The sequence below is a fragment of the Solea senegalensis genome, linkage group LG16 (assembly GCF_019176455.1).
Source record: "Solea senegalensis isolate Sse05_10M linkage group LG16, IFAPA_SoseM_1, whole genome shotgun sequence".
NCBI classification, from domain to species: domain Eukaryota; kingdom Metazoa; phylum Chordata; class Actinopteri; order Pleuronectiformes; family Soleidae; genus Solea; species Solea senegalensis.
In genome coordinates this window covers 18466025-18485612 of record NC_058036.1, presented here as the reverse complement: position 1 = coordinate 18485612, position 19588 = coordinate 18466025, and the positions used below count along the sequence as shown (strand labels likewise).

At 49.9% G+C, this 19588-nt stretch overlaps 1 protein-coding gene across 7 annotated transcripts in view; it reads right to left on the bottom strand.

The window, feature by feature from the left end:
• Positions 1 to 1411: 1411 nt before the first annotated feature.
• LOC122783180 (signal-induced proliferation-associated 1-like protein 1) overlaps positions 1412 to 19588 on the bottom strand; it is a 37343-nt gene continuing 19166 nt past the window's right edge. For 5 of the 7 annotated variants that reach the window (XM_044047832.1, XM_044047829.1, XM_044047830.1 and 2 more), the window contains 18 exons: positions 12380 to 12568; positions 12087 to 12261; positions 11756 to 11859; positions 11484 to 11641; positions 8539 to 9118; positions 7150 to 7424; positions 6503 to 6763; positions 6273 to 6416; positions 6016 to 6164; positions 5856 to 5938; positions 5350 to 5753; positions 4379 to 4597; positions 3772 to 3934; positions 3429 to 3633; positions 3177 to 3326; positions 2891 to 3011; positions 2368 to 2446; positions 1418 to 1758 (listed from right to left, as the gene is read on the bottom strand). In XM_044047832.1, the coding sequence (XP_043903767.1) occupies positions 1615 to 1758; positions 2368 to 2446; positions 2891 to 3011; positions 3177 to 3326; positions 3429 to 3633; positions 3772 to 3934; positions 4379 to 4597; positions 5350 to 5753; positions 5856 to 5938; positions 6016 to 6164; positions 6273 to 6416; positions 6503 to 6763; positions 7150 to 7424; positions 8539 to 9118; positions 11484 to 11641; positions 11756 to 11859; positions 12087 to 12261; positions 12380 to 12568 (3603 nt within the window). In that variant the 3' untranslated portion in view covers positions 1418 to 1614. Of the gene's footprint in view, positions 1759 to 2367; positions 2447 to 2890; positions 3012 to 3176; positions 3327 to 3428; positions 3634 to 3771; positions 3935 to 4378; positions 4598 to 5349; positions 5754 to 5855; positions 5939 to 6015; positions 6165 to 6272; positions 6417 to 6502; positions 6764 to 7149; positions 7425 to 8538; positions 9119 to 11483; positions 11642 to 11755; positions 11860 to 12086; positions 12262 to 12379; positions 12569 to 19588 lie in introns of all 7 variants that reach the window. The other 2 variants (XM_044047828.1, XM_044047835.1) reach the window with 2 other exon arrangements.

Here is a 19588-nt window from a genome sequence, read left to right as displayed (position 1 = left end):
TACAAACATTTGTACACATCACAGCTCAATGGAAACAGAATGACATGCTTTCACACATGTTAAGAATAAAAGGTGCAGGGACGATCTGCTGTGCCGGGGACGCCAAGAGTCTGACTCCCCCCTCGTCTTCTCCCCTGTTTAGCTTTCATATTGCTACGGTTGCTCTCCAACGAATATCCAAGCCAATAAAGCAGATATACATCAAAAAAATAATCTGGGCGAATATCAAATTCTCCTTATATACAGTTGCACAGTATTCTGAGTACAAAAGGAAACAGTTACTACAGTATGAGGCTGAAATAAGGACTCTGGCCCGGTCCGAAACCGGCAGATTCACGCTACAGAAACCTGTATCAGGATTCACCACAACATCGAAGTCACTCTCTGAACCGTACCATGTTTAATCTACAGTGAGAGTAAAGGATCAGATTAAGGCCTTTCTGCATGCTATGCGTGGAGGAGGAGGAGGAGGGGCCATCGGTTCCATGTAACATTTTACATGTTGTCAGCTTTAGTGCATGACGGCAAACGAGGCTGCGAATAAACCGTTAAAAAAGACTCATAATAAAAACTTCGCTTCTCCTGTTTGAAACCTTTGTTTTTTTGGGATTTAAGGACATATATTATCTCAGCACGGACATTATAGGTACATGCAGATGTCGGACTGCATATTTATTTTACTTTACTTTACTTTACTTGACCGTGGTCTTTGTCATAAATACTCTTTACATATCAAGGAAGGGAATGAGAAAAATAATTTCATGTATTTACAATACGCGTACGTATACGCGGCACCCAAGTTATATTATTTATATCGTTTTCATCTCATCAGCTTGTGACCAGTAGTCCTGTACAAGTTTGTCCTTTAACCCTCGAGAAAGCACACGTTTGAGCTTTCGGCCGTTCTCAATTTTAAAGTATGTGCTATGCTACGTCTCCCTCTCTCTCCGCCTTTGCGTCTACTCACGCCGCTACGGTAAAAACATCTCGTCTTTCGGTTAGTCATAAAAAAAGAAAAGAAACAAACCACTGCTGTTATGACTGAAAATTGTGAGAAAGTCGTTAAAAACACCGACTCATTTACACGCACGCACACACTTGTCACACTTCATTCTCAGATCGCGTCGACCTCTGTCGTCGGGGGAACGCCGACGCTATTTTCGCCTCCCGACTCTTGCATGGGATGTACAAAACTTCCAAGTTTGTTGGGCGCTGCTTCTTAATTGGAAATCGGCTCACTTGTAACGAGGTTAGCCGCAGAGCGAATTTGGTGCGGCAACTTTTAAAAATCCCTTTAGGTTTAGTTTCCACTCGTTCTCTCCGACATGCAGGGGAAACGCAGCGAACCGTTAGATTGGACACAAAGCAGCATCATCTTGTCTTATTCTGTGATATTTTGATGGGGGCATGCTTTTTCTGTACTCCTGTGTCATTAAATGACATGTACATGAAGGTTGGCACTGGTTTGTAAAAAAAAGCCAGAGAGACAATGGCTCGTGTTGTTTTTTTGCATGTAACTCAAGTGTAACTTATGCCCGGAGGACCAAAGATCTCAGATCTCGCTCGAGTAGTGGTCAGACTCCCAGTAACGGAGCAGTCGGCGAGCCGCGTGCGTCAGTTCATGTCGATGGTGTTGAAGACCCACTCGGTGAACTTCTTGAGCTTGGCCGAGGCGCTGTACGACTCCTCCAGGAGACGCTGGTTGTCCTCTCGCAGGCTCTGGATCTGAGTCTGCAGCGACGCCTTGGCCTCCTTCTCCTGATGATGGAATGGACACAAATCATGAAGCGGTCAGAACGCGGTAAAACAGATTAAACAGAAGCGACAGAGGAGGAGGAGGAGGAGGGAGGTCCTTGTATTCTGCTGATCTAACCTTATGCCGCGTTTCCACCGGCACGGTTAAGTTGTGTTTTCCACTGGTGATAGTACCTGGTACCAGGTGCTATTTTAGCGAGTTAGCTGAGGCGATACTGTGCGTTACGTCGCCAGAGTTCCGTCACAGGAATGAAGCCGAACAATGCCGAACTGTAGATCACTTAAAAAGACTTCACAATCCTTAAAGACGTGCGTTAATCAACCAAAAACTACCAGGGAAATGTCTAAAAATCACAATATTTAACAGAGGAGTTAAATAAGTATTTAGCGACATCACCGTAAAAAAAAAGAAAAGCTCTGGTCATGGAGGAAGTACTGCACAAGTAACTCCGATGGCGATGACTCCGCCCACATTGAGTAGGCACTACTTTTGTAGTGGAAAACCAACCTAAACCGCGCCGAGGGGAGTGTGAACTATCTCACAAAGCATCATTTTTCACCACCTGCTTCCTTACATTATATATATATAGTTATTTTTAACATTCAGCACACCTTTTTCAGGTCTTCCTGTAGAGTCTTCACCATGCACTCCAGCTGGCTGACCTTGCCCATCAGAGCAGCTGGTGTCTCCCTGTGAAAAAGGGGGATCATTAGGACACGAAGACGGGGTCAGTCGGGAGAGTCAGACACGTGAGAATAACATCAGAAAACTACATGGATAAAGAACAAGAGCGCAAGGCAGTGTGCTCGACAGCGCATCCTTCCCAGGTTTGAGAAACACTGATCGACATTTTATGACATTTCACGGACCAGACGATTACTCGATGAATCGGGGAAATGATCGTTCACTGCAGCCCTAGTCGTGATGCAAAGTGGAAGTGAACTGAATTGTTGATGTGTTATGTGACACCACAGCAGGAACGTCATCACCCTATAACTGCCTCATGAGTATGAAAACTTGCCTCAGATAACTTCATACTTTGCTATGACTGCAGAGGACTCTACTCTAGAGGGTCTTCTTTAATACAGAGCTAGAGACAGGTGGATTTTTAGAGGGAAGGCTTTTTTTTGTTACCCGGGCAAGGGTTGTCTCGGCGGCGCTGCCTGAGGCTCCGCCTGCTGGGGGCTGCTGGCTGCAGCACTCTCCGCCATGGAGCTCTCCTCCTCCTGGGCTGCAAGGAAGACCAACCTCTGCTCTGAAAGGTAAACGTAAAAATTCGAAAAAAAAGTCATTTTAGAGACTTTGAGAGAAAATAAATACAGTGACAGAGCGCCCTCTCCTGGTAGGAATAAACAAGTCTATCTGCATCTGTCTTCTTTACTTGCATTACTAGGTGGAAAATAAAACAATGTGCTCCTACCCTCAAAGGCCTTAGCAGCATCGACCAGGTGGGCCCAGTCCAGTGGGCTGTCTGCCCCAGTGTCAGGCAGGGGCATGAGGGCCGGCTCCTGCAGCTGCTGCCTCCTCCTCTCCTGCTCCAGCTCCGAGCTCTCTGAGGTCGACAGATCTCCTGGGAAACAGACCCAACCAACAGCATTAGTTTCTTTCCCCCCACTCATTGGACTCTTTTAAATAAGGATTTAAACTGGAAAAGTGGAAGCGAGAGATTCACCCAAGGACTTGTGAGACGCCCGCCGGCTCGCTCCGTGGTGGCGAGCGGTGGGTGAGCGCGGCATGGTGGAGCAGCTGAACAGAAGGTCGGTGGGAGCGTCGTGCTGCCCGCCGGAGGGCGGCTCCCTCTGCCCGCTGTAAATACTCTCATCTGACAGCGTCCTCTGGAGGGCGCGGCGACTGGGTGGCGGGCCCGGAAACAGTGGCTTCAGATTTAACAAGACAGGAAAACAGGTTAGACACGGTGGTCAATTTAGTTTATGTCGTTTATAATTTGTGTCATGTTGTTAATTAGTTAAGTTTCCAAGGTTTTTCCTTTATGTTTTGCCTTTCTCGGTCAGTACCTTCTCATCGCTGGAAACAGGTGGAGGGCTGTCGAGTGTGATGAGCTTCTTCAAGTCTTCCTCCAGGCTGGACTTTGCCGTGTGCCGCTGAGGCGACTGGGAACCGCGGAGATTGGCCCGGAGCTGCGGCTGGCCGCCAAGAAGCCCGTCGCTCTGGTGCCGTCTATGGACGAAACCAAACCCGCAGCTCAGTCAGACACACACAGCACATTTTCATATTTAAAAGAGAGAGTATTTACATATGAATGTAACTTACATTTTCTTACATTTCATTATTTATGGTCATTTCTATTACGTGTAGAGAGCAATTAGCAAAGTAGGACATTGTTTTCCATGATTATGACAATTAACACATAAACAAATCAATAATAAATTCTTTTTTTTAGTTTTGAGTCACTTTTTTTTCTCCCTGGCAACCAGACATTGATAAAATAAATAAATAAATACACTACACAAATAAAAAACACTGACCACACGGTGGCAGCGTTGATCAAATCTTCAGAAAGCATCAATAGTACTGAGCAGGTTTCCTGTCTCTTCAACACCACTGCTAACAGCACTCATACAGCACTTTATTTATATTAAAAAAAACATTTTTCTCTCCTACTTCCGAGTGCTGCCAAAGTCCACAGAGTTCACGGTTCCCCCCGGCTTCCTCCAGCCAATCAGGTACTTCGAGGTCGCTCCCTGACGAGGGTAGAAACTCTTGGCGCCCGGGGACTGGGACGTGGGCGCAGACGGCGCCGCCACCGCACTCGACTCGTCCTGCGGCGACACGGGGCCGCAGCCCTGACCTGGACTCCCCGAACGGCCAGAACCTAGTGTGCTGCAAGCAGGACGTGATGGGAAGGTGTCACAACATTTCATATTCCTGTATTTGTAAAACAGCTGTGTAATATTCAGTGACTGTAAGATTTCCTTTTTTTTTTAAATGAAATATTGTTGCTGCTGTTTGCATATAACAGATTTTCCTAAAACCAAGGGTAAAGTTGTTCCCGTTCCACTTTATCAGCAGCTACTTGAATTCATAAATAAAAGATAGGACACAACATCCTTTTCCAGCACCTTCAAAATAACATTTCTCCGTAGATTGACATAAAAGCTCAGATTTTCAAACAGCTTTTTTTCCTCTCTCTCAGTGTGTGTGTGTGTGTGTGTGTGTGTGTGTGTGTGCACATGCTATGAAACAAAGCTGCCAAGTAGATCTGGTGGGCGGAGTTATTTCTGCTGGAATGAAGCGAGGGAGGAGCTTTGGTTGACTCAAAGGAAGTGGAATTTTGGGGGAGAAAAGTGTGTGCTCGGGCTGCATTTGAAACAATTGTAGAACTCTATTGTTTCAAATGCAGCCTGGGATCTGGAGATACAGATGCAAGACACACACACACACACACACACACACATGCCATCCCTCTGCATTCGTTAGCGCCAAACCACAAAGCTTTGGACTTTTTCCATCTGGGATATCGGGATATATCTAGACAACAATGAATCACTGTCTGAGTAATGAAACATTCATGCAAGGGCACAGATTCCTCAGCTGTCTGAACAGCTGATGCTAACGGAAAGAGCAGCACACACCTGGAGTGGGCGGTGGCATCGCTCGGGCCGTACGAGCCACTATCAGAACCCGGTGGAAAGGCCGACGGGCTCTTCGCCGCGACGTCACTGAAGGAGTCCGTTGTTGGCGGTGAACCGTCAGCAGCCTTCTGGACGCCCGCTGCCTCCTCCTGCCACGGGATTTTGTCTTTGGCCCTGAAGCCGCCGACGGAGGACGCCGTGCTGCTCTGGGTGGCAGTGAAGGACGTGGCGTCGATGCCGCTGTCAGTGGAGGCGCCCTGAAGGTAGCCGTTCAGCTCCAGGTCGCTCCGCGCAGCCGAGCGCGAGCCGACCTCGTACCACTTCTCGTCGCTGTGGGCGGAGCTGGAGGCGTTGCTCGAGAGCGTGTTGCTGCTCGACTGGCTGGACGAATACGGAGCGTCCACCTGATGGATGGAAGATCGTTTTAAACTCAAACAGCGTTGGTTTCTCCAATGTTTTGACTGTTTTTACATATGCTGGGGGACGTTTCACTGCTTCTAGGTCACCTTAGTGCTTTTGTTTGGAGACATGTGGCTGCTCTGCTCCGCCAGCTGCAGTCTAGGAATCACCACTTTAGTAACGACGGTGTCTGCGGGAAACAGAGCCATAGCAAAGATAAGTGACTGCATAAGGGAGGTTATAATAACTCTCACAAATATTAACCACCTGCATTGGTCTTGTCCCCCAGTCCCCCAGACTCCCCTGATCGGGACCATCCGACACCAGCGCCGGAGCTCGCTCTGATCCCGTTGACCCCGTCACCTGATACCTGTCGCACAGACGCTACAGGGGACTGACAGTTGTTGTTATTAAACCTGTGGGGGGAGACGAAGGAGGTCACCTATGCTGCCAGGTGCAGGGAGACAATTTATTGCACTGTTGTGTGTGTGTGTGTGTGTGATCCATTACGAGGAAGAACGCACCCATCAGGGGCCGATTTCTGCCTCCAGTGGGTGGAGCTCATGGCATCGGTGTAGGAGAGGTTAGCGGGGGCGTTGGTGTTGTGCAGCGTGCGTCCCATGACGATGGAGCACGCGAGAGCGTAGTTGTCGTTCCCTGGGGAATATCTGCAGAGACAAATGTGGGCGTGGTTCAGAACGACACAGATACTCGACAAATAAACACAAACAGCATCATATTTATCTTCAAAAACCTTTTGGTGTTGAGCGGCCGGCCGTCGCTGGACACACTTCGCGGAATGGCGGCAGAGTTGCGGTCGCTGAGGTCCGAGGGCGGGGCCTTGATCAGCGTTCCCGCCATGCCGGAGGCGCGCGTCTGAGGGCTGGACGAGGTGCGAGGCCACTTTGTGTTGTTGTTGTTGTTGGGGCGGAAGGGGAACTTCAACTCGTAGGGCATGCCCTCTTTGTGGTTCTTGTAGTCCACGAGTGGCATGTGGTACATTTCTGAACAGCCTCTGTAGGAACATAAAATTCATATTTATATTATGAATAAAACACTGACAGAATGTTTTTGACATGTTTTAAATTTAACGAGGATGTTCCTTGACAGAAATCTCTTTAATGAGGGAGACCTCACAGTTACACAATTTTCTACTTTGATTAAAATTTTTCCAGTGCTTCTTTGGGGCTAAATGAGCTTAAAAGTGCTGAGCAGAAAATGTCTTTTTCCCCAGTTTAGTGAAAACCAAAATCAATATCAAGGAGAATCTTGAGTATTTAAAAGGCATGTTTTATGACTTAAAAAGGTAAATTAACACCACCGTTGCCATAATGTACCCCATCCCATGTGAAACCGGCCTTAAAAGGTCTGTTTCAGAGTAATGCGTAGTGTTCACTGTACCGGCGTGGTGTTGAGTCCTCGTGCGGGGGGATGATGACCACCTTCACGGTGACGGACGTCCGGAGCAGGTCGATCATCTGCTCGTGCGACAGCGAGGCCACCGCCACCTTGCAAATCTCAACCAGCCGGCTGCCCTGCCTCAGCCCGGCCTGCCAGGCGTAACCGTAGGGCTCCACTTCGGCCACGATGCCCTCAAAATTAACATGGAAGCCCAGCTGTCCCAGGGCATTACGCCGCAGCGTCATCTCTGTGGTCTGCGTGCCTTTGGTCAACTGCTACAGGACAGAAGGGGGAGGCGACAGGTGACAGGGAGTGAGGATGAGGAATCAGAAGAGAAGAAAAATGAAATGTCTTTACCAGGCTACAGGGTGCATCTCGTATATCACTGGCTCTGATACCGCACGGACATATTTCAATCAATACTAACACATTAATTTAAAATGCTCAGTACACTCCCCTGATAAATAACAATCTCTAGACACTCGGTCTCATCTTGTGAGGAGTAAACAGCGCTCAGAGGGAATCACAACAGCGGGAGAACGTTCCCGATGCCCACAACAAAGAACCGTTAAATTAAAACATAAACACATTCCTAGCTCTCAAAGAAAAGTGCATGTCACTGCCGGTACCAGGCAAGAGTCATTTCTTACTCTGTTTATCTCCAATTAGACGCTCGCTGTCAGGAAGAGTGATTTAAATTTCAGCATCGGTAAAAAAACTAACTAAAAAACACACACACACACACACACACTGCCTTACCTACACTGTTTAAAGAGCTAAGTAACGATCATATTACCAAATGACTATGTATTACGCTTAGCACGACTTATAATCATGAAATAGAGTCAACACAAAACAGTTGTGGGTATTTTGGTGACTGTATAATTTGAGGCGACGCCCTCTTGTTGCTAAAATAACTATATGCATTCTACTGTTGTCGGGTGAAGTGAACAGGAAAGAATGACTTTTGATCCTCAGTGATAGAGTGGCAACATGTTAATGAACTATTTAGAGCTGCAACTAACGATTAATCTGTCGATTATTTTCTCGATGAAGCGATGAATCGTTTGGTCCATAAAATATCAGAAAACCTTAAAAAATGTTGATCTGTGTTGATCAAACCTTCTCAAATGTCTTGTTTTGTCCACAAACCAAAATGATTAACTTTTAATGATTTATTTGTTATTCAGAGCAAAGATGTTACGAAAATACTCACATTTAAGAAGCTTAAACAATCGGAAATCTTGTTTTGATCATGAAAAAAAACTTTTAACCGATGAATCGATTATGAGAATATCGATTAATTGTTTCAGCTCTAGAATTGTTAATCAATTCAAGACGGGTCAAGGTAACAGGATTAACACGTGACCCGCTGGTGACCCCACTCACCTCCAGTCTCTTGACAACCTCTCCAAAGTCTTCCGTGTTGTTGTTGATGGAGCGCAGGGACACGCTCTCGCCACGCTCGTAGTAGATCTTCAAGGAGGCGGGGCTTCCCGTGGACCAGCCGATCACGTCGCGCGTGGCGCAGTTAAACACGACCACTTTGGCCTCCTGGTCCAGGAGGATGATGAAGTCGTTGGAGATGGCCAGCAGGCACTCGCGCTCGGCGCCGGCCACCTGGTCCTCGGCGTGCACCTGCCAGGTCACCGCCCCCAGACTCCGGAGCTCCGCCCCACTGTACGGACGCGTCTTCTCCCGCCGCTTGTGAGCCAGAGAAATGAACGGGAACTTCCCCGTGGGCTCCAACGGCGTGCTGGTCACGTGACGCTCGGCCAAATCCCGCAGATACTCCTGCCGCGTACGCGTCGCCATGGCACCGAATTTATCCGACTTGTGCGCAGCGTTCTCCGCGTTGATGAGCTTGGTCAACAGGAAATCCCTGAAGACGGTGGACTTGGGGAAGGTCACGCCCTTGGGGATCGGGGGGCCAAAGACGGGAACGTCCTGGGAACGGGTGACAGCCACACTGCGCGGGGAAAGAGAACGGGAAGGGTTTTTAGGACAAGTCTTTATATCAAAGTAAATACACCTACTTACAAAAATGTAAACAGTAAAAAAATGCATAAAAATAACCATGTTTAAACTATTCAATTATAACTAGACAATTATCCTGGTGTGATGCGTTGCAAGGACAGACTCCACATGTTTACGTGTTTGTTTTTTTTCCTGAGGTATTGTTGCCTTTGACCCGTTTCACTCGTCAGTACAAAGGAGGGCGTCGAAAAACCTACGGGCAAGGCTCTCCTCTTGTTACCCTCTACTGTTCCTATTCCATCTGTGCACAATGACTGTCCTAGAGTTGCAACACTATAAATAAGCAAGCAGGTGTAGGAAATGTCTCCTCATGGGCTACTTTTTTTGTTTCTAAGCAAATAGGCTGAACGGAGAAAGACATATACGTAGTCTGTGTATGCTGCACTGACGGTTATATAGAGGGTATGTGTGTATGAAGTGACATATCATGTGACAACCGTGACATGGCTTCGGAGATGCTGACGTGACTGTGCTGACAAGTCTCCTTCCAGGCCATTAAACAGATAACACGGCCACTGCCTGCAGCAGAAATACAGCAAATCCATGCCCGACTACACCCAGCAAATAAATACCATACATCCAATCACAGCTGACAAGCAAACTCCCAGTACTGACACTCTGCCACTCTCTGCTACATCATGGGACGGAGGAGCAGCACTGCAGCCGGAGCGAGCGAGTGAGTGAGCGAGCGCACACACAGCCTACCATCCCTTAACAAAGATGTAGTTATGCAATCTGCCATGTTGGCCCCCGTGCGACTTCGAGGCAGTGGATGAGAGCTGCAGATTAGCACTCGGCTGGCCCTGAGCCACTTCTGCTGTGACCTGGCTCAATGCGACCTGAATAACATCCAAATCTCAGCAGCAGCAACAACAACTGGCTTTTAATGATGATGTTAATAATAATAATAATAATAATAATAGTAATAATAATAACCTTACCTCCCGGTTTCACAACAACAACAAAAAATACTTTTTAGTGTAATGCAGCGAAAGATCCTGAGTGTTTGAAGCAATCAGTGCGAGGTGGAGAGGAAAAAAACATTTGCTCCATCAAAAATGAATGGATTCTCTTGAGACGTCATCATTCGAAAGTGAAGATGCACCGTAAGCGGAGGAAAGACAAATTCCTGTAGCTGCTTCACATCTTTTGTCCAGAATCAGAACTGCATCCACGGGGACGGCCTGAGACAGTCAGGAGTGATGTCTCGACATAACGTTTGTCACCTCAATCCACAGAGCACGAGATGAAGCCAAAGGCTGGGAGCGTGTGAGCGACTCTGGGTGGAGTAGCTTTAGATTCGATTGTCCTCAAGGTCTCGCGTCTCTCCGTTTCATCCATAGGGCAAAATAGGAGAATCAGCATTTCAGCCAGAGTATAAACCAGAAGATGTTCCCTTTCAGGCGAAGAACAAGCTGAAGGAAGGCGTCCGTAGTCGATGGGATGGAATAGCTCGTCATAAAAAAAAAAAAAGAAAAAGAAGAGAAGGAACTTGCCAAAGAGAAGAAAAGAAGACTAGGCTAGAAATAAATTAGCAAAAATATGATGCGGTATGAGCAGAGACACGGATCTGTCTGCTCCTGAGGTGGATTCTGAGAGTTCTGAGGAACTCTGCTCTCAACAAGCTTCCCCGCTCGCATGCATGTCCGGGTGAAGTGAGCACTTTGAGTAAATGGTGCTAACTCCTTTAGACCACTCCGGTTCACGCTGCCCAAAGGCAAAGTGGCAAGCAAGCAAGAAGAAGAGGAGAAGGGGGAGGAGGAGGAGGAGGAGGTTGCTCGTATTATGTGAGTACATGAAGTCAGAGCCTTTGACTGAGGGGAAAACATCGACACTGTGCAAGTGAGCATGAAAAAGAGGTGTATGTAGAAATAGGAGCAACAAAGTGTGTATAATATCGGTGTATGCAGAGTGTGTGTGTGTGTGTGTTAGAGTGGTGATGCATAAGAGTGAAAGAATGAACAGCGTGAATCATCCAGCAGAGGAGGAGAAAACTCCTCGTCAGTTTGACAGCTACTGTTGAGCTTTTCTATTTGATCACGCTCGTGAAAAAAAAAAACGACTGACGACTGCACACAGTTCAGAAACTGGACGTGGTTCTACAATCGTGGCTTTTAAGTTTGACCCATGCCCTCCGGTCAATGCCTTCGCCTTTAATGCTCGCTACCTGCGCGGACACTGCAGCCTCGGGTAGAACTCTGAGTGGTGCGGAGCTTTTAAGAGAGCGCAGCGGAGAGAGGGAGCTAAAACCAGACTTTTCATTCATCATCTGTCCTGACGTGACGCAAAAGGCCCACCTGTAGCACGTGTTGTCAGAGCAGGGGTCATGCACCCGGACGATGACGAAGACGTGTTGAAAGTGAGAGCGGATCGCCTTCGGGGTGAAAGGGTGTGCACCCGGCTCCTGGAACACGATGGTCACGATGTCGTTCCCGATGTGGCGTTTCCTCAGCAACTGGTGATTGGAGAAACAACACAGGCTTAATCACACATTGGGACCAGAATCAGCTTCCACACTTGTGTTCTATTTCCAGGAATACCACAAAGACCTGGGCTCTCCATATTTTACCTGTTGTTTGTTGTTGGGTGTGTGAGGCAGCAGAGTCGACACATGGAACATGATCTCATAGTCCTTGTACGATGTGTATAGGGAGTGAGTTCCTGTGGAATCCGCTGCAGGAGAAATAGTAACACAGTGTTGAGGAGTCACAATACAATCGTCTCTCGCACGCGTCTTCTCTGTGCCCTGCGAGAGGATGCAGTTTCACCACAGCCACAAACACAACAGTTGAGCTGTGCGCGAGTCGGTGTCAGCGTGGATTAAGTGACCGTCAAACACAATTCTCAGTCGAGTGTAGTTTGTGCGAGTGTAATCGAGGTCAGCGTTTGGAAGTCCTTACTTTTGGTGTCCAGCTGAGCTCGGTACTTGGTGAAGCCCTTGAGGCGAACTTTCTCCCCCAGCAGTTGGAGGAACTCTTCCAGGGCGGGACCAGCCATCTCATTATTGTACATCTCCTCTTCAGTGCTCTGGCCTGCTCGGCAGTACATCACCCCCACCTTTACCTGAAAACTCAGCTGGACGGCAGCAAACACACAAAAAACACATGTGATGCTTCTTCAGCAGCATTTTCTTTAAATATTCCATAGTGAAAACTCTAATATGGTGGAGTGATAATACTGCTTTTCCTCCTACCCCTTGTTCGTCCAGTTTCATCAGCTGCTCGGTGACTTTGGGCGTGTTGAGTGCCAATCTGAGACAGGACAGATCCAGCTCCGGGAGAAGGTACTCCAGCACATCTTTGACAGGCAGCCCTCTCGTGGTGCCATGCTTAGAGGTGGAGGGCACTGCGTCCTCCAGGACCGACCCCCGCAGAGTTGTCAGCTAGAAAGGTACGGGAGGAGACGACAGTGAGGAGACAGGGAGACGTACCTGCTCAGACACCGTAAAAACAGATAAAAGCTGCTGTGGGTTTTTTTAAGTAGTCTTTTGTAGCTGATCAGAGATTTAGAAATCCCGCACCGATCACCTTTGATCTTTTACTGCAGCTGCAGGTCTTATTAATACGGTAGCAGAGCCTTATCTGGGGTACATTCACACAGTGACGCATATCTCAAGTTCCCTGTGTTTAATATGATTGGTCAGATTTTGATCGACTGCTGTCACACACACACACGCATTAGCAGCGAGCAAAGCAGGTGAACACTGTTGCAACTTTGTCGTCATGTCACTGTAACTGAAGTAGTTTGCTAAAACCCCTGAGGAGACACGTTGTACACCAACACAGTGCCGATCAAGCAAACAGCTAACTGTGACACTCACTCTCTCTCTCTCTCTCTCCGCCTTCTCCATCTTTCTAAAAGGCAACTATGACACGAGGTCGAGGGTAAACAGACAAGGGATGTGAGGAAGAAGAGGTGGGAGCATAGCTCCGAGCGCACAGACTCTGCATTGTACTGGGCTGTGGGTGTGAACTCAATCACTTAGATATCATAAGCAGCTGGAACGGATGGACCCTTTTCTCCCAGACAAGCCCGAGGCTGTGTCGGGCCCGTGTTTACAATGGATCTGTGTTCTCTGTGTTTTGGAAGGCGGAGGGCCTGAGGTGCTTTCTCGCAAATGTTGGGGTTTCATCACATTCAGTTGTACCTCAATTCAAAACTAACAGCCTCAGGCTTCTTTTTTTTTTTAAACTTTCTGTTGGGGGATGTACAGTACTGTAATCAACACTGCAACTGAATAGGACTATTTCTATCTTTAAACAGATAAGAGGAAAAGCTCTCTCCACAGAGAAAGGGTTTGAGGTTGCTGGGCAGTGACAGGGCTTGGAGGCTGGAAGGTGAGAGCACTTCCTGGAGTGTCTTCACACTTGCTGATGTTGAGAGGCAGCTGTATAGCCCGGGGGATGTTTACCGCATAAGAAAAACAAGGACAAGGAGTGATTTTACCTTAAGTAACTCTTGCGAGGCCATAGACAGACAGAGCAGTGTTTGCACTTTAAAAAAAACGAAGGGTTACTCAACGTAACCCCGGTTCTTTGATAACAGAGTGAGGTGTTTCACTATGGGATATCGCCTTGGCATGACCAACCAGGGAAGCTCCAATGGCACCACGTCTGTCAGTGACAGACAGGTCGAGCTGTGCTGGGGCACCGCCCCCTTCATACTATCACAGCCGACCCGCCCCTCAAAATCATTCAAGACCGGTTTCTTTCCGTGCCTAATGCAAGAAGGGGCGTGTGGTGAAACACCTCACTCTGTTATCAAAGAACCGGGGTTACGTTGAGTAACCCTTCGTTCTTTTTCTAACTTCGTTCGGTGTTTCACTATGGGAGATATAGACCACTCCCGGATTGCATATGACTCCCGAAGCCTAACTACCACAAAAGGTTGAGTGACAACATCACTCCAACCCCGGAGCACCGGCACCGAGCACCACTTGGGCCAAAGAAGGACCAGAGACATCTAGCCTGTAAAACTTGACAAAGGTGTGAGGCGTAGCCCAGCTCGCCGCAGCACAAATATCCTGAACAGACACCCCTCTAAACAGAGCCCAGGAAGCAGCTATACTCCTGGTGGAATGAGCACGCAAACCCTGGGGCGGCAGCAAACCTTTGCAACTGTACGCCACAGAAATGGCCTCCACAATCCAGTGAGACAGCCTCTGGCGGGACAATGGCTTGCCCTTATGGGTAGTGGACCAGGAAACAAACAGCTGGTCAGTACGCCTGAAATCTGCCGTCCTACTCACGTAGGACTGCAGAGCCCTCACCGGACACAAAGTGTTAAGCCTCTGCTCCTCCGTCGAGGAGAATGGAGGCGGGTGAAAAGCCAGCAACTCTACTGTGGGACACCTGTAAGCCGACTCCACCACCTTAGGCACAAAAGCCGGATTGGGCCGCAAGCAAACCTTGGAGAGTCCCGGACCGAACTGTAGACAGGAAGGGCGGATAGACAACGCCTGAAGGTCGCTCACGCGCTTCGCCGTAGACAAAGCCAAAAGCAGAACCGTTTTCAGAGACACAAACTTCATCCCCACAGCCTCCAAAGGCTCAAAGGGATGCTGAGAAAGGGCATCCAGCACCACCAGAAGGTCCCACAGTGGAACCAGGTGCCTAGAAACTGGGAGCTTTCGACGTGCACCTTTCATAAAGCGACAAACCAGGGGGTGCTGTCCCACCGGTTTATCACCAAAACCCACGTGACATGCTGAGATGGCAGCGAGGTACACTTTTACTGTGGAAAAAGCTCTTCCTTTATCCACCAGCTCCTGTAGAAAACACAACAGGTCCACAACTGAACACTGAAAAGGGACTGTGAGTCTAGACTCACACCATTCCTCGAAAACCCGCCATTTACAGCCGTACAAAGCACGGGTGGAGGAAGCCCTTGCACTCTGAATGGTGTCTATAACCTGCGGAGGCAGTCCTGCTGCGTCCAAATTAAACCTCTCACGGGCCAGGCCCAGAGCGCCACGCGGTCTGGGTGGGGGTGGTAAATCTCCCCGCGTGCCTGGGACAGGAGGTCTCTGCGTATGGGCAGAGGCCAGGGGTCGCCCGCCAACATCTGAACTATTTCCGCCACCCAGTGTTTGGACGGCCATCTTGGCGCCACCAGTATGAGAGACAGATTCTGCTCCCTCACCCTGGCCAGGGTGGGGGAAATCAGACTGAGGGGAGGGAATGCGTAGAGCAGCACGTTTGGCCAAGGGTGAGCCAGAGCATCCACACCGAGAGGTGCAGTGATGTCCGACAGGGAGAAAAACAGCGGACAGCGGGCGTTTTCCTGCGAGGCGAAGAGATCTACGGCGGCTCGGCCGTATCTCTTCCAAATCTGGTCCACAACCTGCGGGTGCAGAGACCATTCCCCGTACAGAGGATTCCCACGAGACATCAAGTCCGCCCCTCTGTTCAGAACTCCCGGCACATGTGTCGCCCTGAGTGAGAGGAGCCTGGTGCTGCTCCACAGTATCATCTCCCGAGCCAACTTGTGTAACCGTAGTGAGCGAGTGCCTCCCTGACGGTTGACATAGGCTACCACAGTGGAGTTGTCTGTTTTCACCAGAACATGACGGCCTCGGAGAAATTGCAGGAAGTGTTTCAGCGCTAGAAACACTGCCCAGAGCTCCAAAACATTTATGTGAATCTGGGCCATTTCTGGACCCCAGGAGCCATTCACCGCTCTGCCTGACATCGTTGCTCCCCACCCTGACAGGGAAGCGTCCGTTGTCATGGTAACCCTGGACGTCACCGTCCCCAGCGGGACCCCCGTGGTGAACGCCCCTGCGTTCCTCCACTGACGGAGAGACTTCACACAGGTCCGAGTCACTTTCACTCTGCGGTTGAGGTGACGGCGCGGGCACAGGTGCAAAGCTGCAACCCACCGCTGAAAATCTCTCATCATCAACAGACCTAAATGCACTACAGCTATCACTGATGCCATCAGGCCGAGCAGACGTAGGCATAGTCGAAACGACACGACTCTCCCCATCTGAAAGAGGGAGAGACACTGTGTGAGAGATTTTATTCTCCCGTCTGATAGCGTGACGCGATATGACAGGGAGTTTATTTTCAGACCCAGATACTCCGCACACTGTACGGGCTCTATCTGACTTTTCGTCCAGTTTATACTGAACCCAAGATCCCTGAGATGATTTATCACCACAGCAGAATCCATGACCGCCTGCTCGTGCGAGCCAGCGCATATCAGATAATCGTCTATGTACGAAAAAATTCTGATGCCTTTGCTCCGTAATGGAGACAGAGCCCCCTCCACACACTTGCTGAATACCCTCGGAGCTAACGACAGCCCGAATGGGACAGTTTGATACTCGTAGGTTTTGCCTTGGAAAGCGAACCTGAGATATTTTCTGTGTGCAGGGTGAATGGCGATGTGAAAATACGCGTCCGAGAGATCGATCGTTACAAACCAATCTCTCTGACGGATAGAGCGACAGAGCACTTTGTGCGTCAACATCCTGAATGTGTATTTCCGTAGGTGTTTGTTTAGCACACGGAGATCTAGGATGGGGCGAAGGGCTGTGCTTGCCTTCTTGGGAATGAGGAAGTACCGGGAGTAGAAACCCTGTTGTGACTCCGCGGCCGTGACAGCTCTGATAGCTCGTTTGCTCAGTAAAGACGTTATTTCGTCTTCCAAAACCCGTGCAGCGTCCCCCTTGGCCACTGAAACTAACACACCGTTGAACCTGGGTGGTTTCATGGCAAATTGAAGTCTGTATCCGTGAGATACAGTGGATAGAATCCATGGGTGAACTGCGCATGCGCGCCACCTGTCCGCTCTGACAGAGAGAGGTCCTGTGTCGAGCTGTGGTGACGTCACCCCCACGACTCGGTGAGAATCGTGTCTCGCCAGTGGAGCGTGAGCTCCCTCTGGTGGCGAGGGGGGTGCATGACATTGATTTATTTTTGTGTTTTTTATTTTGCATCTCGCCCTTGGCTTTGTGCCTGGCTGCGAAAATGCTGTTTTTATTTGCAACAGGTTTGGACAGGGTGGAAGTGTTTGGTGACACATTAACTTGGAGAACCCCTGTGTCTTCTCCCCGTGGGCCTGCCACATGGGAGACTGAACAAGGAGCCCTGGAGAACAAACAACAGCCAGGGTTCCTGAACCACACATGACGGGGTCCTGGTGGTCCCCCTCCATGACTCTTAACTTGACCGGAGGGGGAGATGGAGAAGCTGGGGTTGTTAGGACGCCCGCTTCTTCTTTCCGTCAGTGGGGTGAGACGGGCGGTTCTTTGCTGCGACCGCTGCAAAGGAGTGTTTCCCCCACGGTCTCTGGGCGTCAGACCTGGGCTGCTGGTTGCCCTGCTGACCAGTCTGCCTCTGAGGGCGGGCACTGCTCTGACGTCTCCTCACTGCGGCAGCTGAGGCTGCAAAGGTGGGCTTGGCGGCCTGAGGGGGGCGAGGGGCTTGTCTCCTGGGCAGACAGAGATCAAAGGCTTCTCCCTCCTGCTTTCTGAGGGTGCTGGTTTCCCTCATCCTCTCCAGAGCTGGGCCAAACAGACCTTTGGTGGGGTCGTATGCGGCATCCATCACATCCGCCTTCTGTGCATCACTCAGGCTCGAGTGGTTCAGCCACAGGGCCCTCTCTCCTGAGACAGCGAGGCCCATAACTCGGCCACTGCCCTGCACTGCTCCCCGTGAGGAGCGCAGGATGAGATCATTCACCACACAGATCTCGTCCCAAAGAGCTGGGTTTGGTGCTCCAGAGTCCAATTGGCGGCCCATCTCCTCCAAAATCTCAGCCAGGTACGCAGACAGCAGTGTAACTGCATTCAGAGAACAGACTGACTGAGCTGCATATTTATACATCCTCTGGAAGATGGAAGATGTGACGCGTTCCATCTTACTAGGCAGAGCGATGTTAGAGGAGGCCGAGACAGAGCGGCGATCAGGGTGAAGGTGGTGGGCTACTGAAGACTCCACCACTGGGGGTTCGGACAGCCCCAGTTCCTTCATCCCATGGATCTCCAGTTTAGAACATCCTTTGGTGGGGAGCTTGTTCTTAAAGGGACAGGACCAAAAACGGCTCATTTCCCTCATGCACGCAGGCACGGCTGGAAGGAGCTGTTTGGCTGGTGGTTGAGCTGGTGGAAGTCTCTTACCATCATAAAGGTCCCTCTCAGTGCCACCTGCGTCCTGAACTGCAGGCCACTGTATGCCCAGCTTAGAAGCAGCTCGTTTACAGACCTCGTAAAGGCTGCTGTCAGCTGGAGGAGCGACATCAGATGCACTGGAGGGGCGAGAAGGCACTGGAAAAGTGGCATCGTCCTCGTCCTCCTCCATATCATCCAAGTTGAGAATGTCTGAGTTGGCATAGCCCTCAGCATCCTCCTCTGGCTCTACGCCAGGGAGCTCCTCAAAGAGTGGCGGCATGTCTGTGTATTCCTCCTCCATCATATCCGCCCAGCTCGTGGTAGCTCGCGGTACATGGGGAGTTTTAGCCACAGCGGTTTCTCCCGACAGACATGGGTCCTGAGAATTAGCGACCGCCACTCTCAGTCTCCTCTCCAAAATTTTCTCTGGCATATCCGCGCAGTGTGGACACGACTGCGGGTCAGCCAGAGACGCCTGTGCGTGTTTAGCACCCATGCACGTAATACACATGGGATGAGGGTCCCTGCCTGAGATGGATGAGCCGCATGACGCGGGACACAGGCGGGATGCAGCCTCTTTGACCTTCGAAACCGGCCCTTTGGCGGGGGTTGCGGTCGAGGACATGGCAGCGGGCGAAGAGAGAGACATTTCGTCGCGCACGGAGATCGCTCACCAAGCACCGTAAAGTCAGCTCGCCGTAATGCGTTAGCTTTACTCTCGGTGACTGATGTAGCTTGTCGGCTAAGACACCGTGCACCCGGCAGATTAGCTGTGATGCTAAGCCCTGCTCGGTAATTAGCGTTAGCACCCGGAGTTTAAGGTCCTAGCTAACGAAACACCTAAGAGTTAGCTCGCCGCGACACGTTAGCTCCGCTCCCGGTAAACACACAGTTAACAAACAAATGTCAACCGTATCCACGCTGACTCGCCGCAACGCGTTAGTCTGTGGGTAACTGATCTACAGTTAACCGACCCCCGGCAGATAATACAGGGTGGTCGGTGGAGCAGCTCGCCTTGACGCGGACACTACACCAAGATCAAGTGGAAAACTTCTTGCGAAGAACTTACTCAGCAAATAAAGGACGTAAGCCAGGGACTGCGTTCGGCGACGAGGACCTTAACGGCGCGTCTGCGAACAGTTTAGCAACACCAAGCTAGCCCGAATAGCTGAGGGAGCTTCCACACAGTTTCTTCACGGGAAGAAAGCGAGAATGATTTTGAGGGGCGGGTCGGCTGTGATAGTATGAAGGGGGCGGTGCCCCAGCACAGCTCGACCTGTCTGTCAC